The 17,866-nt window shown below is 44.5% G+C and overlaps 1 protein-coding gene across 46 annotated transcripts in view; it reads left to right on the top strand.

Annotated features, from left to right (window-relative positions):
- The window catches only part of USP40 (ubiquitin specific peptidase 40), an 83,241-nt gene extending 66,583 nt beyond the window's left edge, over window positions 1-16,658 (top strand). For 23 of the 46 annotated variants that reach the window (XM_081491061.1, XM_081491059.1, XM_081491033.1 and 20 more), the window contains 7 exons: window positions 469-563; window positions 1,846-1,961; window positions 6,005-6,070; window positions 10,820-11,030; window positions 11,177-11,272; window positions 14,798-14,892; window positions 15,105-16,658. In XM_081491061.1, the coding sequence (XP_081347187.1) occupies window positions 469-563; window positions 1,846-1,961; window positions 6,005-6,070; window positions 10,820-11,030; window positions 11,177-11,272; window positions 14,798-14,892; window positions 15,105-15,216 (791 nt within the window). In that variant the 3' untranslated portion in view covers window positions 15,217-16,658. Of the gene's footprint in view, window positions 1-468; window positions 613-658; window positions 699-1,845; window positions 1,962-6,004; window positions 6,071-6,684; window positions 7,248-10,819; window positions 11,031-11,176; window positions 11,273-14,797; window positions 14,893-15,104 lie in introns of those variants that run through there. The other 23 variants (XM_081491036.1, XM_081491063.1, XM_081491062.1 and 20 more) reach the window with 6 other exon arrangements.
- Window positions 16,659-17,866: the final 1,208 nt, after the last annotated feature.

The following is a 17,866-nucleotide window of genomic DNA, read 5'->3' as shown; positions in this document are numbered from 1 at the left end:
ACCATCCTGTTTTGTTTCTTTTTTTTTTGGATTTACCTTTCATTTGCCATCTGTTATTTTTATTATCTTTATTGTTATGGCAGTGTATTCAGTTTTTTCAAGGAATTGTTATATATTATCTCTCAAGCTCCCCTTGGCAGTAGGAATAGCATCCCCCTTCACTGTAACAGAACAGGACATTTAAGCTCCTGATGCTTTCAGTGACAGCTCAAGTGTGAAATTCCTCAGACCCATCCTGGCAGAAGACACGGTCTTGTGCCCACACCACGCCCCCTGGCGGCCCATCTACCAGACCCCGCTTCCTCCCCATGAAGTCCCGAGAGGCTGACTCTCAGGCACGCAGATTCCGAGTTGCTTGGATAGAATTGTACTAAGCCTGTGTACAGTGTCCCAACACAGCCTGTATTTCAGAAATATGAGCTCAGTTCATCTAAAGCTCCTGTCAGAGTCTCGCTCTGTCCTTTGCAGGTGCTCCCAGTGACGCACACGCGGAAGCTTCCCTCTGGTACTTGGGAGACCTTGAAATCTCAGAAGATGCCACCTTGGGGGAGCTGAAGTCTCAGGTCAGCCTTCCTCCTGCAGCGAACCCTAGTGGTGATCTGGCTGCTTCCAGTGAGATATTAATATATTCTTCTATTTCCTTTTCCCTCAATTACAGTCTGTTCTGATATGGCATGTGTCACATGCCATGTTCAGTGGTGAGTACCTCACAGGCCACACCCACACTGCTCAGGGGGCCCCCGGGCTCGTTCAGTCACCCTGTGGCTTCCTTTCTTCCCACTCTGACAGGCATGCTGTGCTTTCATTTGACTGTCTCCTCAGTGACTTGCAGCTTATGTTCATTTTGATTTTTTTTAGGGCAACATTTGTTGGAACGTTTGTAAAGCATTCACTTTACTCCTTTATTTACATTGTTTTTGCACCATTGTGATTCATGTGTTAAATGTGGTTAGCAAAAGCTGTGTTGTCAGTTGCCCAGGAGGTTAGAATCTCAGCTTTATGTTAGAATGTTAAACTAGATATTGTATTGTTTTCTTGGACATTAATATTCACAGAGTGCTCTGTCCAAATGGAAGGGCTCGGTTGACTACAACACAAAATGCTTAAGAAGCATCTTAACTCTCAATGGACTAAAATGAGCATCCTTCTTTTTCTTAAAGGAAAAAGTGTAGGGGCATGTAAGTTAAATATCAGTCATTGATTGACCTCCTGTGTATCCTCACTGTCTGAAATACCTTCCTCAAAAAAAGCAAATGATCTTATTCTCTTAAGAACAAGAAGGAAGCGACCTTTTTTTTCTTATATTGGATTAAAAGATACAAAATTACTGTTTCTAGATTAAAAAATGGATGAATATTGGCCATGTCATATAATACAACCTAAGTATATGAATAGTTATCCACCCTACAGAATTAGTACAGTGGTTTGGGCCTAGCAGTTGGATCCGGAGATTCTGAAATATTTCAAAATAGAAAGTCATTTCCTTGGCAGAGCAAACACTGTTGAATGATAGTAGTACAGATGGAAATTGAAGACAAGTCCTTGCTTTTATTAGAGTGGCCTCTGCTCTTGAGTTACAGTCACATAGAAATTAAAGTTTCATTTTCTAAAACATAATCATTAAAAAGGAGCTTTTGGTTCAGAAATAGAAAAGTCATTTAGCATAGAGGAATACAAAAGTGACTCAGGATTAATTTCATTTAAGAGAGATTCCTGTGGGTTTTTGGTAGATATTATCATCACTTGAGATGCTGTCTCCCTCAGATGTCATTGTGTAGCACTTCATTTTTCCCTAGAGCAGTCTGTTTTTAAGAGTGCTTTTTCAGTTGTCTGTTTCTTTTCTAGGCCATGACCTTGCCCTCCTTGGAGTTTTCCATCCCATCTCCAGCCTTCCTCCGAGCCTGGACAGTGGAAAGTAAGCGCCTAGGCCGGCTCTTACGAGTCCACCAGCAGCAGCTCAAGTAGGTTTCTTAGTGAACACTCGCTAACAGCCCATTCCAGGTCATTCACATTGTCAGGTGGACAGAGCTTTTTATCACAAACTCTGAGACAACTTCAGTTTTTCATATTAAGTAAAAATGTAGTTTTGCCTGTTTTTACTTTGGTCCAGAGACTGTGGAACAAAATTTTGAGTGTTTTTTCCCCCAGCTTTATTGAGATATAATTGATATATAACATTGTATAAAGCTTCCCTGGTGGCTCAGATGGTAAAGAATCTGCCTACAATGCAGGAGATCTGGGTTAGGAACATCCCCTGGAGAAGGGAATGGCAACCCACTCCAGTATTCTTGCCTGAAGAATTCCATTGGCGGAGGAACCTGGCGGGCAACAGTCTGTGGAGTTGCAAAGAGTCAGACATGACTGAGCAATTTTAGCTCACTAACACTGTATAAGTGTATTGATTTGCTGCTGCTGCTGCTAAGTCGCTTCAGTCGTGTCCAACTCTGTGTGACCCCATAGACGGCAGCCCACTAGGCTCCTCTGTCCCTGGGATTCTTCAGGCAAGAATACTGGAGTGGGTTGCCATTTCCTTCTCCAATGCATGAAAGTGAAAAGTGAAAAATGTTGTGCCTGACTCAGCGACCCCATGGACTGCCACCTACCAAGCTCCTCCGTCCCTGGGGTTTTCCAGGCAGGAGTACTGGAGTTGGGTGCATTGCCTTCTCCAGTATTGATTTGACAGACATATATTGCAGAATGATTTTACCACCATAGTGTTAGCTCACACCTCCATCACATCATATAATCGCCATTTTTTGTGTGAGAACATTTTAAGATCTACTCTCTTATCAGCAACTTTTAAGTGCATAATACAGTGTTATAAGAAAAGTATGTATATAATACAGTGTTATAAGAAAAGTATGTATATAATACAGTGTTATAAGATAAGTACATCCTGGGGATGTCAGGTACAGCATGCTGATTATAGTTTATAACTGAAAGTCTGTACCCTTTGACCAGTATCTTCCCTTTTCCCTTCCCAGCCCCTGGAAACCGCTAGTCCAGTCCCTGTGTCTATTAGTTCAGCTTGTTTAGAGTCCACATGTAAGGGATGCATACAGCAGTGGCCCTGTCTCACTTAGCATAATGCCCTCAGTGTCTGTCTGTGTTATCTCAAGCCACTGGATGTCCTTTCTTAGGGCTGCATGATTTTCCTTGTGTGTGTGAGTGTATGCACACACCCATAAACCACACCTTTATCCAGTCTTTCAGTAAAGACACTAGGTTTTTCCATATCTTGCCTACTGCACATAATGCTGCAGTGAACCTGGGAATGCAGATAATCTCTTCAAAATCCTGTTTTCGTTTCCTTTGGTGAGGTACCCAGCAGTGGGATTGCTGGATCATGTGATAGTTCTTTTTTTAATTTTTTGAGGCACCTCCATACTGTTTTTCCATAGTGGCTGAACCAATTTACATTCCCACCGGCCTTGAACAAGGGTTCCCTTTCCTCCACATCCTCACTGATACTTGTTCTCTCTTGTCTTTTCAATAATAAGTGTTCTGACAGGTGTGAGATGGTATCTCACTGTGGATTTGGTTTGCGTTTCCCTGATGATTAGTGATGTAGAGAACCTTTTTATGTACCTGTTGACTATTAGTATGTCTTCTTTAAAAAATTTCTGTTCACACCCTCTGCCATTTTTTAGTCAGATTGTTTGCTTTTTGCTATTGAGTTGTATGAGTTCTCAATATAATTTTAATACTAACCTCTTAGCTTTGCAAATACTTTCTCCTACTTCATAGATTGCTTTTTAATTTTGTTGATGGTTTCCTTTGCTGTGCAAAAGCTTTTTAATTTTATGTAGTCCCACTTGTTTATTTTTTCTTTTATTGCCTTCGCTTTTAGTGTCAAATCCAAAAAAAAATCATGCCAAAGCTGATATCAAGGAGCTTTACCCCACGGTTTTCTTTTGGGAATTTTACAATTTCAGGTCTTATGTTCAAATCTTTTAATCAATTTTAAGTTGATTTTTGCATATGGTGTAAGGTGAGGATCTAGTGTCATTCTTTTGCATGAGATTGTCCATTTCCCCCGCCAGCACCATTTATTGAAGAGACTTCCCCATTGTGGGTTCTTAGCTTCCATGTTATAAACTAATTGACCAGATACGCATGTGTCCATTTCTGGGCTCTCTTTTGTGTTCCACTGATACGTGTGTGTTGTTTATGCCAGTACTACACTGTTTTGATAACTATAGGTTTATAGTATAGTTTGAAATCAGAGGGCATGATGCCTTCAGCTTTGTTCTTCTTTCTTAGGAAAAGATTGCTTTGGCTATTTGAGGTCTTTTGTGGGTTTATAAAAATTTTAGAACTGTTTCTATTTTTAATTGCAAAATGCTGTTGAAATTCTGACAGGGATTGCATTGAACTTATAGATTTGGGGGGGGGGAGTGGTGTGGACATTTGAACAATATTCTGCCAATCCATGACCATGGAATCGCTCCATTTGTTTGTGTCTTCAATTTCTTTCATCAGTGTCTTGGTAGTTTTCAGTATACAGGTCTTTCACCTCCTTGGTTAAATTTATTCCTAAGTATTTTATTTGATTTTTTTGATGCTGTTGGAATTGGGATTGTTTTCTTAATTTCTCTTTCTGATAATTTATTGTCGGTATATAAAATGCAACTGATCTTTGTATATTGATTTTGTGTCCTGCAAGCTTACTGGATCCATTTATTAGTGGGTTTTTAATCATTATTTATTCATTTTTGGCTGTGCTGGGTCTTTGCTGCTCTTTGCGTGGGCTTCCTGCAGTGCGGCTAATGGGTGCTGCTCCTCTTCCTTGCTGTGCGAGGGCTCCTCAGTGGGGTCACTGCTCCTGTGGACCACAGGTTCCAGAGCGTGGACTCAGTAGTTGTGGTCCACGGGCTTAGTTGCTCTGAGGTGTGTGAAATCTTCCCAGACCAGGGATCAAACCCGTGTCCCCTGCATTGGCAGGCAGATTCTTATCCACTAGGCCACCAGGGAAGTCCCTATTTATTCATTTTAAGAGGGTTTTTTTTGGTGGAGCCTTTAGAGGTTTCTGTAAACATCACCATGTCATCCACAAACAGAGACAACAGTTTTACTTCTTCCTTTCCAGTCTGGATTCCTTTTGTTTTCTAATTGCTCTGAGTAGCACTTCTACTGCTGTGTTGGATATGAGTGGTATGAGCGCATCCTTGTCTTGTTCTTGATCTTAGAAAGTTTTCAGCTTTTCACTGTTGAGTATCATACTAGCTATGGGCTTGTCAAATAACACCTTTATGGTGTTGAATACCCAGTTTGTTGCGAATTTTTAATGTGAAAGAGTTGAATTTTGTCAAATGCTTTTTCTGCATCTGTTGAGATGATCATGTCCTTCATTCTGTTACGTGGTTGTATCACATCAATTGATTTGCGAATGTTGAACCATCTTTGCATCCCTTGCATAAATCCCACATGATCATAGTGTATGAGCCTTTTAATGTGTTGTTGAATTTGTTTTGCTAGTATTTCTTTGTGAATTTTTGCAGCTGTGTTCATCAGGGACTTTAGCCTTTAATATTCTTTTCTTGTAATGTTCTTGTCTGATTTTGATATCTAGGTAATTCTGGCTTCATACTATGAGTTTGGAAGTGTTCCCTCCTGGTTTTGTTTGTTTGTTTTTTTTTTTTTGGAAGAGTTTGGGAAGGATTGGTATTAAATCTTTTATCATCAGTAAAAACATCTGGTCCTCAACTCTTTTTTGTTAGGTTTTTTATTACTGATTCAATCTCCTTACTAATAATTGGTCTGTTCAGATTTTCTGTTTCTTCATGATTCAGTCTTGGTAGGTTGTATATTTCTAGGAATTTACCATTTCTTCTCTGTTGTACAGTTTGTTGGTATATAATTTTTCATGGTAGTCTCTTAAATTTTCAGTGTTCTTATATGGTATACTGTTTCACTTAAGAATACTTGAAATTGGTTTTTTAAAAAACCTTTAAAAAATTAAGTAGTATGTCATTCAGTATTGTTTTGTTTCATTTGTTATCAGGGAATATAAATTGGGAAAGAGAACTGAGATCTGCTTAGAGCCCCTTCAGAAAGAAGAAAACCTGGGGTAAGACATCCTACTACACATACAGAATTACATATGTGTCTGATCACAGCAAGGCTTCCCTGGAGGCTCAGTGGGAAAGAATCCTCCTGCCAATGTAGGAGACGTGGGTTCGATCCCTCCATCAGGAAGATCCCCTGGAGAAGGAAATGGCAACCCACTCCAGTATTCTGGCCTGAAGAATCCCATGGACACAGGAGCCTGGTGGGCTAAAGTCCATGGGGTCACAAGAGAGTCGGACATGACTTAGCAACTAAACAACAACTGATCACAAAGGATAGTTTCTTTACTATTAAGTTGTTAAAATTTTAAGTGTTTTTTTCCACTGCTTCTAATGAGTCTGGCAACTTAAAACAGATTATGTTCTAGAAATGTGTTTGTATGTCTGATATCTAGATCTTAGAATTCATCTTTCCATAAAAACAGATTAATTTTTCAGTCAGTCCCAGTGTATATTGAACCCATAATGGCTTTGGGAGAGCGAGCGCTGTTTTTGGTCATTGCTGCGTCCCCAGTACCTAGGACAGCGCCTTTGTCACAGTCAGTTTGTTTATTGACTAAAGAAGCACCCCAGAGTTGTCTGTGATCAAACGTAACTATTCTTTTTTTCATTATAGGACTTTCTTGTATGAGACATTTTTGTCAGTAACACCAGATACTAAGTTCTGCCTGACACGATGATTCTCATTGCCCACCTGTATAACAAGTCTGCTCTTTCAACCGTATCTGACCTTCACTTAATCCCTCTGTTTTATAAAAAGACATTCTTAATGCAAATTGTGTTACTCTAGTAGTTCCCTGGAGGGGAATTTCTGGATCAAATAGTATGGACATTTTAAACCTCTTAAAATAAATCATTAAATTCGTTTCCAGGTAAGGTATATCAATTTATGTTCCCACAAGCAGTGTTTCTAAGTATTTATTTCACCTCACTGTCAAGCCCTCATTGAGTGCTAAATGTTTAAATGTTTGCTAAATGAAAAATGGTCATCTTGTTTCATTTGCCTTGGTGCTTTGATTGCTAGTGAGATTGGGGCATTTGTTCAAAGGTTTATGGGCCATTTATATTTTGTGGGTATGTGAATTGTTTCATATATCTTGCCTGTTTGTAATGATGTCTTAGTAAAAAGTCTTAATTTGTGTGAGCTCTTCCTATAATACAGAATATTATATTGTGTAATTTGACCTTCTGTCGTTATTTGTTGTGAGCAGTGTCCTTTTGAAGACCACGTTGTGTACTTACTTAGACCCCCTTCCCCATTGGCACTTCTGTCCTGGACCGACCTCCAAAGCACTCTTGCCCACCCTCAGTGGGGACTCTGGCTCCTTGGGGTCTTCACCAGCCTCTGTCACCTCCTTGGCAACACCTGCGTCTACAATGACCACCTTCTGTAAGCTCTGGGACCTCAGCTCTGCTTCAGTTCGGTTCAGTCACTCAGTCGTGTCTGACTCTTTGCAACCCCGTGAACCACAGCACGCTAGGCCTCCCTATCCATCACCAACTCCGGGAGTTTACCCAAACCCATGTCCATTGAGTTGGTGATGCCAGCCAACCATCTCATCCTCTGTCGTCCCCTTCTCTTCCTGCCTTCAATCTTTCCCAGCATCAGAGTCTTTTCCAATGAGTCAGTTCTTCCCATCAGGTGGCCAAAGTATTGGAGTTTCAGCTTCAACATCACTCCCTCCAATGAACACCCAGGACTGATCTCCTTTAGAATGGACTGGTTGGATCTCCTTGCAGTCCAAGGGACTCTCAAGAGTCTTCTCCAACACCACAGTTCAAAAGCGTCAGTTCTTCGGCACTCAGCATTCTTTATAGTCCAACTCTCACATCCATACATGACTACTGGAAAAACTATAGCCTTGACTAGACGGACCTTTGTTGGCAAAGTAATGTCTCTGCTTTTTTTTTTTTTTTTTACCTTAGATTTGGAGATAACTACAATTAACATTTATTTATTTCCTGCTGCTTTCTTTTTTATTTTTTATAATATGATCTCTGCTTTTTAATATGTTGTCTAGGTTGGTCATAACTTTCCTTCCAAGGAGTAAGCATCTTTTAATTTCATTGCTGCAGTCAACATCTGCAGTGATTTTGGAGCCCAGAAAAATAAAGTCAGCCACTGTTTCCCCATCTGTCTACCATGAAGTGATGGGACCAGATGCCATGATCTTAGTTTTCCGAATGTTGAGCTTTAAGCCAGCTTTTTCACTCTCCTCTTACACTTTCATCAAGAGGTTCTTTAGTTCTTCTTCACTTTCTACCATATGGGTGGTGTCATCTGCATATCTGAGGTTATTGATATTTCTCCCGGCAATCTTGATTCCAGCTTGTGCTTCATCCAGCCCAGTGTTTCTCATGATGTACTCTGCATATAAGTTAAATAAGCAGGGCGACAGTACACAGCCTTGATGTACTCCTTTTCGTATTTGGAACGAGTCTGTTGTTCCACGTCCAGTTCTAACTGTTGCTTCCTGACCTGTGTACAGATTTCTCAAGAGGCAGGTCAGGTGGTCTGGTATTCCCATCTCTTTCAGAATTTTCCACAGTTTATTGTGATCCACACAGTCAAAGGCTTCGGCATAGTCAACAAAGCAGAAATAGATGTTTTTCTGGAACTCGCTTGCTTTTTCGATGATCCAGCAGATGTTGGCAATTTGATATCTGGTTCCTCTGCCTTTTCTAAAACCAGCTTAAACATCTGGAAGTTCACAGTTCACATATTGCTGAAGCCTGACTTGGAGAATTTTAAGCATTACTTTACTAGCGTGTGAGATGAGTGCAATTGTGCGGTAGTTTGAGCATTCTTTGGCATTGCCTTTCTTTGGGATTGGAATGAAAACTGACCTTTTCTAGTCCTGTGGCCACTGCTGAGTTTTCCAAATTTGCTGGCATATTGAGTGCAGCACTTTCACAGCATCATCTTTGAGGATTTGAAATAGCTCAACTGGAATTCCATCACCTCCACTGGCTTTGTTCGTAGTGATGCTTTCTAAGGCCCACTTGACTTCACATTCCAGGATGTCTGGCTCTAGGTGAGTGATCACACCATCGTGATTATCTGGGTCGTGAAGATCTTTTTTGTACAGTTCCTCTGTGTATTCTTGCCACCTCTTCTTAATATCTTCTGCTTCTCTTAGGTCCCTACCATTTCTGTCCTCTATCGAGCCCATCTTTGCATGAAATGTTCCCTTGGTATCTATAATTTTCTTGAAGAGATCTCTAGTCTTTCCCATTCTGTTGTTTCCTCTATTTCTTTGCACTGATCGCTGAGGAAGGCTTTCTTATCTCTCCTTGCTATTCTTTGAAATTCTGCATTTAAATGGGTATATCTTTCCTTTTCTCCTTTGCTTTTCACTTCCCGTCTTTTCACAGCTATTTGTAAGGCCTCCTCAGACAGCCATTTTGGTTTTTTGCATTTCTTTTTCTTGGGGATGGTCTTGATTCCTGTCTCCTGTACAATGTCACAAATCTCCATCCATAGTTCATCAAGCACTCTGTCTATCAGATCTAGTCCTTTAAATCTATTCTCACTTCCACTGTATAGTCATAAGGGATTTGATTTAGGTCATACCTGAAGGGTCTAGTGGTTTTCTCCACTTGCTTCAGTTTCAGTCTGAATTTGGCAGTAAGGAGTTCATGATCTGAGCCACAGTCAGCTCCCGGTCTTGTTTTAGCTGACTGTATAGAGCTTAGTGACCCCAAAACACCCACACCCTCTGACAAATCCCTTCTTGATCACAGTCCCCTGCATTCAGTCCAGTCTCCTAATTCACCAGGCCTTCCCTCTCCCTGTTGTCCATATCCTACAATTGCATTTCCCTTTCTTTCAATAAAACACCAATATAATAGAAATATAATATATATTTATAAATATATTTATATATTTATATTTAATATAATATATATTATAATATATATCAGTATATTATATATAATTATATGCTATAGATTATATATGTATTATATAATATATAAAAATATATATTATATACTTATATTTATAATATAAATATATTATATATAATATATATTTATATATATTATATATAATAGAAATACAGCATTAAAACTGTTCATTGTCTCACCATTGTTTTCATTTCTCCTATCTTCCAGTTCTTATCTGTAGTTTTTATTTCACGTCCTACTATTTTACATTTTAAACACTCTCCACACATCTGAACTTCCTTCTGACCTGTCTGAATGTTTCTCTTCTTTCTCTTTCTCCAAGGACCTCTTATCTGTGGTTTTCTGCAGAGGTTTCCTTTGCTCTTACAACTTCACCGCCTTCTCTCTCTCTTCCCAGCTCCAGGCCCTCAATGTCTTCTCCCTGGCTAAGTTCTCTGCCAGCTCCATCGCGGCTTGCTCTGACATCGGCATTTCCTGGGGAGTCGCCGTGGCAGAAAACCTGGTCGTGTTGAGCCCCTTCCCTCTCACCTCTTGAGTGTAGCCCTGCCAGCCCTTCCCGTTGTCTCCAGTCCTCTTTCCTCTGTGTTCCCGGGAGGAACATCTCCAACTCCGCCTTCAGCCCTTCCTGCTGCCTCCCCCAGGACTGCGCCGCAGACTCAGAATGGGCGCTCACCTCCGTTCTGGGTCAGGAGTGAAGGAAATCAAAGTTCCCCACAAGCGTTCAGGGCTCGTTCAGGGCGAATCTCTTGGGAAAAGCAGCCGAGTCAGAGGAGCAGCTTTGCCCTTCACAGCACCTCTCTCCTCTGGTGGTAAATCTGACACGCAACTGTTTTCTGGCACAGCCCCTGGGACGTGCTGCTGCGGACACAGATGCGCCTTCCTGGCAAGAGAGCCTACGGCCCGCCTGTGGATGTGGTGTGGGACACGGCCCGAGGCTGGACGGCCGGCTCCCTGAGGCAGCGAGTGGCAGACGTCTATTCACTTCCCGTGGAGAAAATTGAAATTGCCAAATACTTTCCTGAAAAGTTTGCGTGGCTTCCAGTATCTAGTTGGGTAAAGACATGGGGCTTTCTCAAGAAAATTGGGCCTTCCTGGCATAGCAAATAGATTAACCATATTTTCACAGACTGATAGGGTATCTACTAAGAATTTGAGATTGAGTTTTTGTTTTAATTCAAGATGTTTTAATTTTTCTGTAGAATCAGCAAACTACCAAGAGGAAAAAGAAGAAAAAGCAAGATAATTTGCAGGGTGCACCTTATTACTTGAAAGATGGAGATATTATTGGTGTTAAGGTAAGTTTTTCACAGTAAATTTACCACTCTGACAAAACACCAGAATCAAATGATTGTGTAGAGAAGTGTTATCAACTTCTCCCCGCCACGGCGAAACTCCCCAGGAAATGCTGATGTCAGAGCAAGCCGCGGTGAAGCTGGCAGAGAACTTAGGCAGGGAGAAGAAATTGAGGGCCTCTGGAGCTGGGAAGAGAGAAAAGGTGGTGTAGTTGCAAGAGCAAAGGAAGCCTCTGCAGGAGAGCACAGATAAGCACACTCAGGTCTTCAGAGCATCGACGGCCCCATTTCAGATAAACTGTTTCACGAGGTGGGGGGAACAGGGAGAGCCAGACAGCTCTTTTGATGAGGCCAGTGGAACCACAATACCAAAACCTTAAGTTTGAGTCTGACTTGAATGAAAATGCTTTTGAAGTTTTATCACTAAGTGTGTGGCTTTAGGTTTTATGCAGGTACCTATATTAGGTTAAAACATTTCTGTCATTCCTAGTTTACTCTTAAGTTTTTTTTTTTTAAATAATGAGTGAGCACTGGATTTTTAATATTAAATTTTATTCTCTGCTTTCTCTGCATCTGTTTAATTAGCCATATGGTTTTTCTCCTTTAATCTGGTAATGGAGTATTATTACATAAACATACTCTCAACACTGAGCCTTCCTTGCATTCCTTGGACAGACCTACTTGTTGTCATTGTATTTTTTGTATTAAGGGTTAATGATTTAAATCCTTAATTTAAGAATTAATAATTTATTAAATTATTGATTAATAATTTGTTTTTTGACTTAGATAATTTTTTGTATTAGGGAATAAGTATTCCCTTAAATTTATACTAAGGAATAAGTATTCCCTTAATCACCACTTCTGTTCTTCATTGTACAATACTAAATAATGTAACCAATGTAATATGACCTTCCCCCCAACAAAGAAAAGCAAATAAACAGAAATTGAAAGACAGGTAAAAGAAATTCTCAAAGGAAAATATATATAACACTGTTCTTAAATACAGTTTTTCCACATTTGAAAGACTATACAAATAAGCCATTAGTTCTAATAAGAGAGTTCAAAAGGTTATAAGGTCAACATACGTAAAATTACAAAGTACCTGGGAATACATCCAACAAAAAGATTTATAAGACCTTTCTGGAGAGTATTACAAAAATACTGAGAGACATTAAAGCTTCAGTTAGATACAGAATCATATCCCATATCATGTTCTGGGAACAGAAGCCTCACAACAGTAAAGATACCTGTTGTCCCACATCTGTAAGTTCAGTATCATCACAGTGAAAAACCATGTAGATTAAAGAGAATAAATTCACGTGGAACAGCAAAAGGCTGAAGAGGTAAGATATTTTTAAAGAACAAGATCAGGGTGTTGCCGTACCAAGAATTAAGACTGATTACAGAGCTGTGTTGACTAGCTTTGGGGCAGGGGCAAGATTGAAATAGAGCAGTGAAACAAAATCACTCATATAATGAAACTTGACAGGTATTTCAGGCTGCATTAAAAATGGATTATTCAATAATTATAGTCATAAGTTTGGTTGTATTTTCATAAAGAGGATCAATTTTTATAAGCTGTAGACCCCATAAAATCTCTGTCCACCTCTGCTCACACCTGTACAACAATCAACATGAAGACTTAAATGTGAAAAGCATTTCAACCTTTAGAAGATAAGAAAATTTTTATGACTTAGGTTAAGAAGGATTTCTTAAAGTAAGAAATATAAAGCATAATCCATAAAGAAGAGGATGAATAAATTTGACTGCAGTTGACCCTTGAACAGCATGGGTTTGAACTGCCTGGGTCCACTTATATATACATTTTTTTTTTCCAATAAATACACAGAGTACTACAAACTGCAGTTGGTTGAATCCGCAGGTGTGGCACTGCGGATGCAGAGTGCCAGCTGTGGGTCTCAAGCATCCCAGGATTTTGGTGTCTGTGGCGTGTCCTGAAACCAGTCCACTGTGAACTCTGAGGGCCAACCATACATTTAAAGTAAAAGCTGCTTTTCATCAAAGGAAACAGTACAAAGTGAGAAGACAGGCCACAAATAGGAAAAGATAATATATCAGGATACAAGCAATACGGACTAGTGTCCCAAATATGTAAAGTACTTCTGCAAATCAGTTACAGAAAAATAAGCTTTGCCCATCTCTCCCCTAGTGAGTAATGCCTGGCAGTGCTCAGAAAGCAGGTGAAAAGACAGCTTCCCAGTAACCAGGGGCCTGCAAGATAAAACCTGAGCTGCCAGGCCAGACTCGTGGGACTGGCACCAGGAAACACCAGTGCCAAGTAAGCAGCAGTTGGCAGCAGTCAACAAAGGTGCCCACACGATGCAGCCAGGTGCTTCCACTCTAGATATAAACACCCAGAAACACCCATGTGTGCACGTGTGTGCGCACGCACGTCCATGCATGCTCAGTCGTGTCCAGTGCTTTGCAGCCCCATGGACTGTAGCCCACCAGGCTCCTCTGTCCATGGGATTTTCCAGGCAAGAATACGGGAGTGGGTTGCCAAATCACCTATGTGTGGGGGGTGGGTATGCAGAAATGAGCATTGAAGGGCTGTTTGGATAGAAGACTAACACTGGAAAGAACTTAAATGACCCCCAGAAAGGGGATACGTAAAATGGGGGGGAAAGGATTGATGTGGCGGTAGAGAGCACAGCATTTAAAGCAGATAAAACAGAGCCCAGGTGTCACTGCGAACACACATCCAAGTGTTTGGTGTGGGAAAGTCACAGGACGATCACTAACAGAAAGCAGAGAACCAGGTGGAACGCCGAGGCTTGCTGGGGGTCAGGTTCCTGTGCTGTAAAGACGAAGATGGACACAGTCGCACTGAACTCAGCGGAGCACTTGGCTGTCGTGGGGGAGGCTTTTCCCACCTGAGGTGGAGAAGCAGGGAGCCAGCCCCCTGCAGCCCCTTAGCTGGCGTGTCGGGCGTGGGAGGACCACCACCCCCAATCAGCGCTCGCTCCCCCATATCCCCTTGGGGCTCGTGGCCAAGAACCCCGGCGTCCCTAACCCGGGGCCTGGGAGGCTCGGCATCACTTTGCAACACAGGCTTTCCTCCTGCCCACGTGTGCTCAGACGGAGCGTTGTGGTCAGTGCACCCGGACAGAGACCGGCCTGTGGGAGCGGCGAGCCTGACGCCGACTCCCCGTCTCTGACTGCCTGTGGGTCCCGGCAGGGTGGAGGGGGCCCCGGGGCGGCTCCAGGGAGATGCAGGAAGCCCAGTGCCAGGACACGGCCGCGGAGCTACACTGACTGGGTGGCCTGCTGCGCCTCGGGGCCCCTTGCCTGCTCACTTGGGGAGCTCGGACAGTACCCCCGCACCTCCGTCTCGAGCTTGGCCTGCCCCTAGCTCATTTTGTTCTCATCAAGCACTAGATCGTCTCATGTTATTAATCTAGTTTATGTAAGTTTGGATATCCCATAGGTGATTTTTTACATACATCTCTTAAATGTAGGCTAGAAAGATGTCTGAAAACATTGCTCAGTAATTATTTTGACATGCAGAATCTCCTGGTTGAAGACGATGATGATTTCAGTACCGTCCGAGACGACATAGGAAGACAAAAACAGAAAGAGCTTGCCCTGGGGAAAAGGAAAAGGTGAGTGACGGTCCTCAGCTTCCCACTGCGACCTCTGGGCTCACGCTCCTGAGTGCAGCGTGGAGCCCTGGTCTGCAGGGCTTTGTGGGAATATCTGTGCCCTGTTCTCACCTGACCCTGAACGTTGGAAGTGAAATCAGGAGCCCCTCCTCAACCTGCTGGGGCCCCAGCGTCTGGGATGTGAACCCCTGACGGCCTCTCTCTCCCTACAGCCGGGAGGCCCTCCATGCACGCAGCAGCGATGTCTTCTCTGGTGCAGAGATGCCCGCCCAGGCCCGTGGACCAGAAGCTTCTCTCTCCATCCACGTCGGGAGCTTCAGATAGCGCTGCGGGCGGGGCCGGACAGCATGGGACTTCCGCGCTCCCACTCCAGGTTCTCGGGAGCAGGCCTGCTGCTTTGTCACCTGCAGAGGGAGCTTTCGTCTCAGGCCGAGTGACTGGGCTTCTCCCAGCTCTGTGGGGCGTCCCCCCAGGGGCTGGCACAGACTGGCCAGCCCCCGCACCCTACACTCGCCGCCCCGCGCGTCTTTACATGAAAGGCAGCTCGTTCTGCACTAACTGCAGGCGAGGATGAGGCGGCACGTTGCTAACTCCGCCAGGCCCGCCCGTTCAAGCTCGCTCGCCCACTCTCCTCCTCCCGCTGTCAACGTGACAACAGAAACTGGCTCCCAGAAGGCACCCTTCCCCTTGGGGCTGAGTTAGGTCTGTGATTCTAAAGCGCTCCCTCTCTTTCCCAGAGAGCAGCCCGGCGGGGCACCCTCTGGAGTCAGGCACGTGCTGCCGGGGCACCGGCTGCTGTGCCGTGCAAGTCAGGGGTCCTCACGGCTGGGCCTGCCGCCTGCGGGGGCCGCGTGTCTCCCCATCCAGGAGCCCGACCGGGAGGTGGGGTCACAGCAGACAGGCCCGTGGCAGGCTGGGGGCCAGCCCTGAGCAGCCTTGATTAAAACAGGAGAGAAAAAAAATGTGGGCCAAGAGTCTTCTTAATTTGGCATGGCTAGCCGTCAGTTTAAAAGATTGAATAGATATTTATAACAAATAGAGCATCTGTGTTCCTGTTGATGGATTTAGGACACTGGGGTGATCAGTGTCTCAGGCTAACTCAGTCCAAAGCAGGAACTCCTAAGAAAATACTTCCTCAGATCTCAGTGATGCTTTATTGTGACTGTGCTGCTAAGTACGGTTATCATCTTGATTTTACACACTTTCATCAGCCTTTTTGGAGAAGGAAATGGCAACCCACTCCAGTATTCTTGCCTGGAGAATCCCAGGGACAAAGGAGCCTGGTGGGCTACAGTCCATGGGGTCACAAAGAGTCGGACACGACTGAGTGACTAACACACACTCACACAGTATGGAAGCAGCTGTGTTTTAAGAAGTTGGACTTTGGCGAGTGCTTCCGGCTCTCCAGCACCAACTCCCATCTCAGGAGACCCAGGCGACTGTCTCCAGGGCGCCCAGTGGGCGGGGACGATGCCGACACTGCGGCCCTGGGGCTGACCGAGGCTGGCCCCGTGCCCTGTCCAGGGCTCCCTGGTACCCCTTCGTTCCACCGTAACCCGACAGCAACGTAACAACCGGGAAGCCAGAGGCCTCGCTGGAGGTCACTCACCACAAGAAAAGGTCGAGGTGCTCTCCCTCGGTGTCCCGAGTGAACGGCGTGGTCTCTGCTCCCCTCCTTCCTTCCTTGTAGTTCGGGCATGGAGTGGGGCTACAGGGAGAAAGTGCTAAGATTTTGTTAAAGAAAAAATAAACTGTTGGATTTGTCACCTCCTGTCTATTTGCTGACTGCTTCATGTTCTGGCCTTTTTCCCAAGTGAACTTTGGATCTAAGTCGCTGGGGTTTATATTAAAAAAGACCAGTTCAGTACTGCTTTAGAAATAACAGAAAAAAAGAACAGAACTGTGTTTTGATTTTAAATAAACTCAGACTCATGGGAATAATTGCATTTGAAGAAACCAGAAGTGGTCTGGTTCTCTTCTTCCTTTCAGGGAAATGCAGCTGCCCACGGTGGTTGTAGAGAAAACACGTTTATACCGCTATGTCACTCTTCTGGCAGAAGGAGGGCGGGGCACCGAAGTCCTGAATGATCCAGAATCATGGCTTAGAGAGGTCGGCTGCCCCCAGGACAGACTTAGCTGTGAAGGAAGACGGACGGGGCCCTGCATCCTGGCCGGATGGAGACATGGCCGCCACTCCCGTTCTCAGTCCTGCCCTGTCGGTAAAAGACACAATGGATCCCCGTGGGGGGTGCTGTCTGCAGAGAGGAGGGGACTGTGATGGCAACACAGCGTCCAGTCCAGGTCAGGCTGCAGCACCCGCCGCGTGCCCCCGGGGGTGCGATGCCGCCAGCAGCCCCCGAGTTACTCCCTGTCGGCCCAAGGCCTCCTTTCACGTGCCCATCAAGTCCTGGGCCCGATGCCCACAGTCTCCGAGCGGGTGCCCGCCCGCCCTGCCACCAGCTCCAGTCCCGAGTGGGGGCTCTGAGGGGGACCCCACCCTCAGCAGCAGCCCCTCCACCCAAAGCCCAGAGGCCCGGGGGCTCCTGCCCGCAGCCTGGGTCTGGGGTGGGCCCAGTGGAGGGAGCGCCTCCCAGCTCCGCAGCCAGCGGCCAAGTGACGAATAACTCGGCCCGAAGCAAGTGTGCCAAGGGGACAGGCACCACAGTCCAACAGCCCTTCGGAAAACAAGGCCGCCCAGAGCACTCACAGCCCCCAAACAGCCCAGTGGCGGGCCTCACGGTGGTGGTACTGGGGCCGCTTTGCACAGGTTCAGTCCCTGGTCAGGGAACTAAGATCCCACACGCCACGTGGCCAGAAAAACCCCACAACACCCGCAAAGGCTGAGACCTGGCTCCTGCCATCGGTGCGAGGAGGACCACAGGCTCCTGGGCCCGGGTGCCCATGTGTGACTTAGGCCCTGTTTCATCGGTCGTGTGGGCTGGGGACCCAAGCACAGCCCTCGAGGTGTGCTCTC

This window comes from Giraffa tippelskirchi, chromosome 5 (assembly GCF_054371585.1).
Source record: "Giraffa tippelskirchi isolate mGirTip1 chromosome 5, T2T-mGirTip1v1.2.pri, whole genome shotgun sequence".
In the NCBI taxonomy this organism is placed as follows: Eukaryota; Metazoa; Chordata; class Mammalia; order Artiodactyla; family Giraffidae; genus Giraffa; species Giraffa tippelskirchi.
The sequence above is the reverse complement of the archived record's forward strand: the minus strand, read 5'-3'. Positions and strand labels throughout refer to the sequence as shown.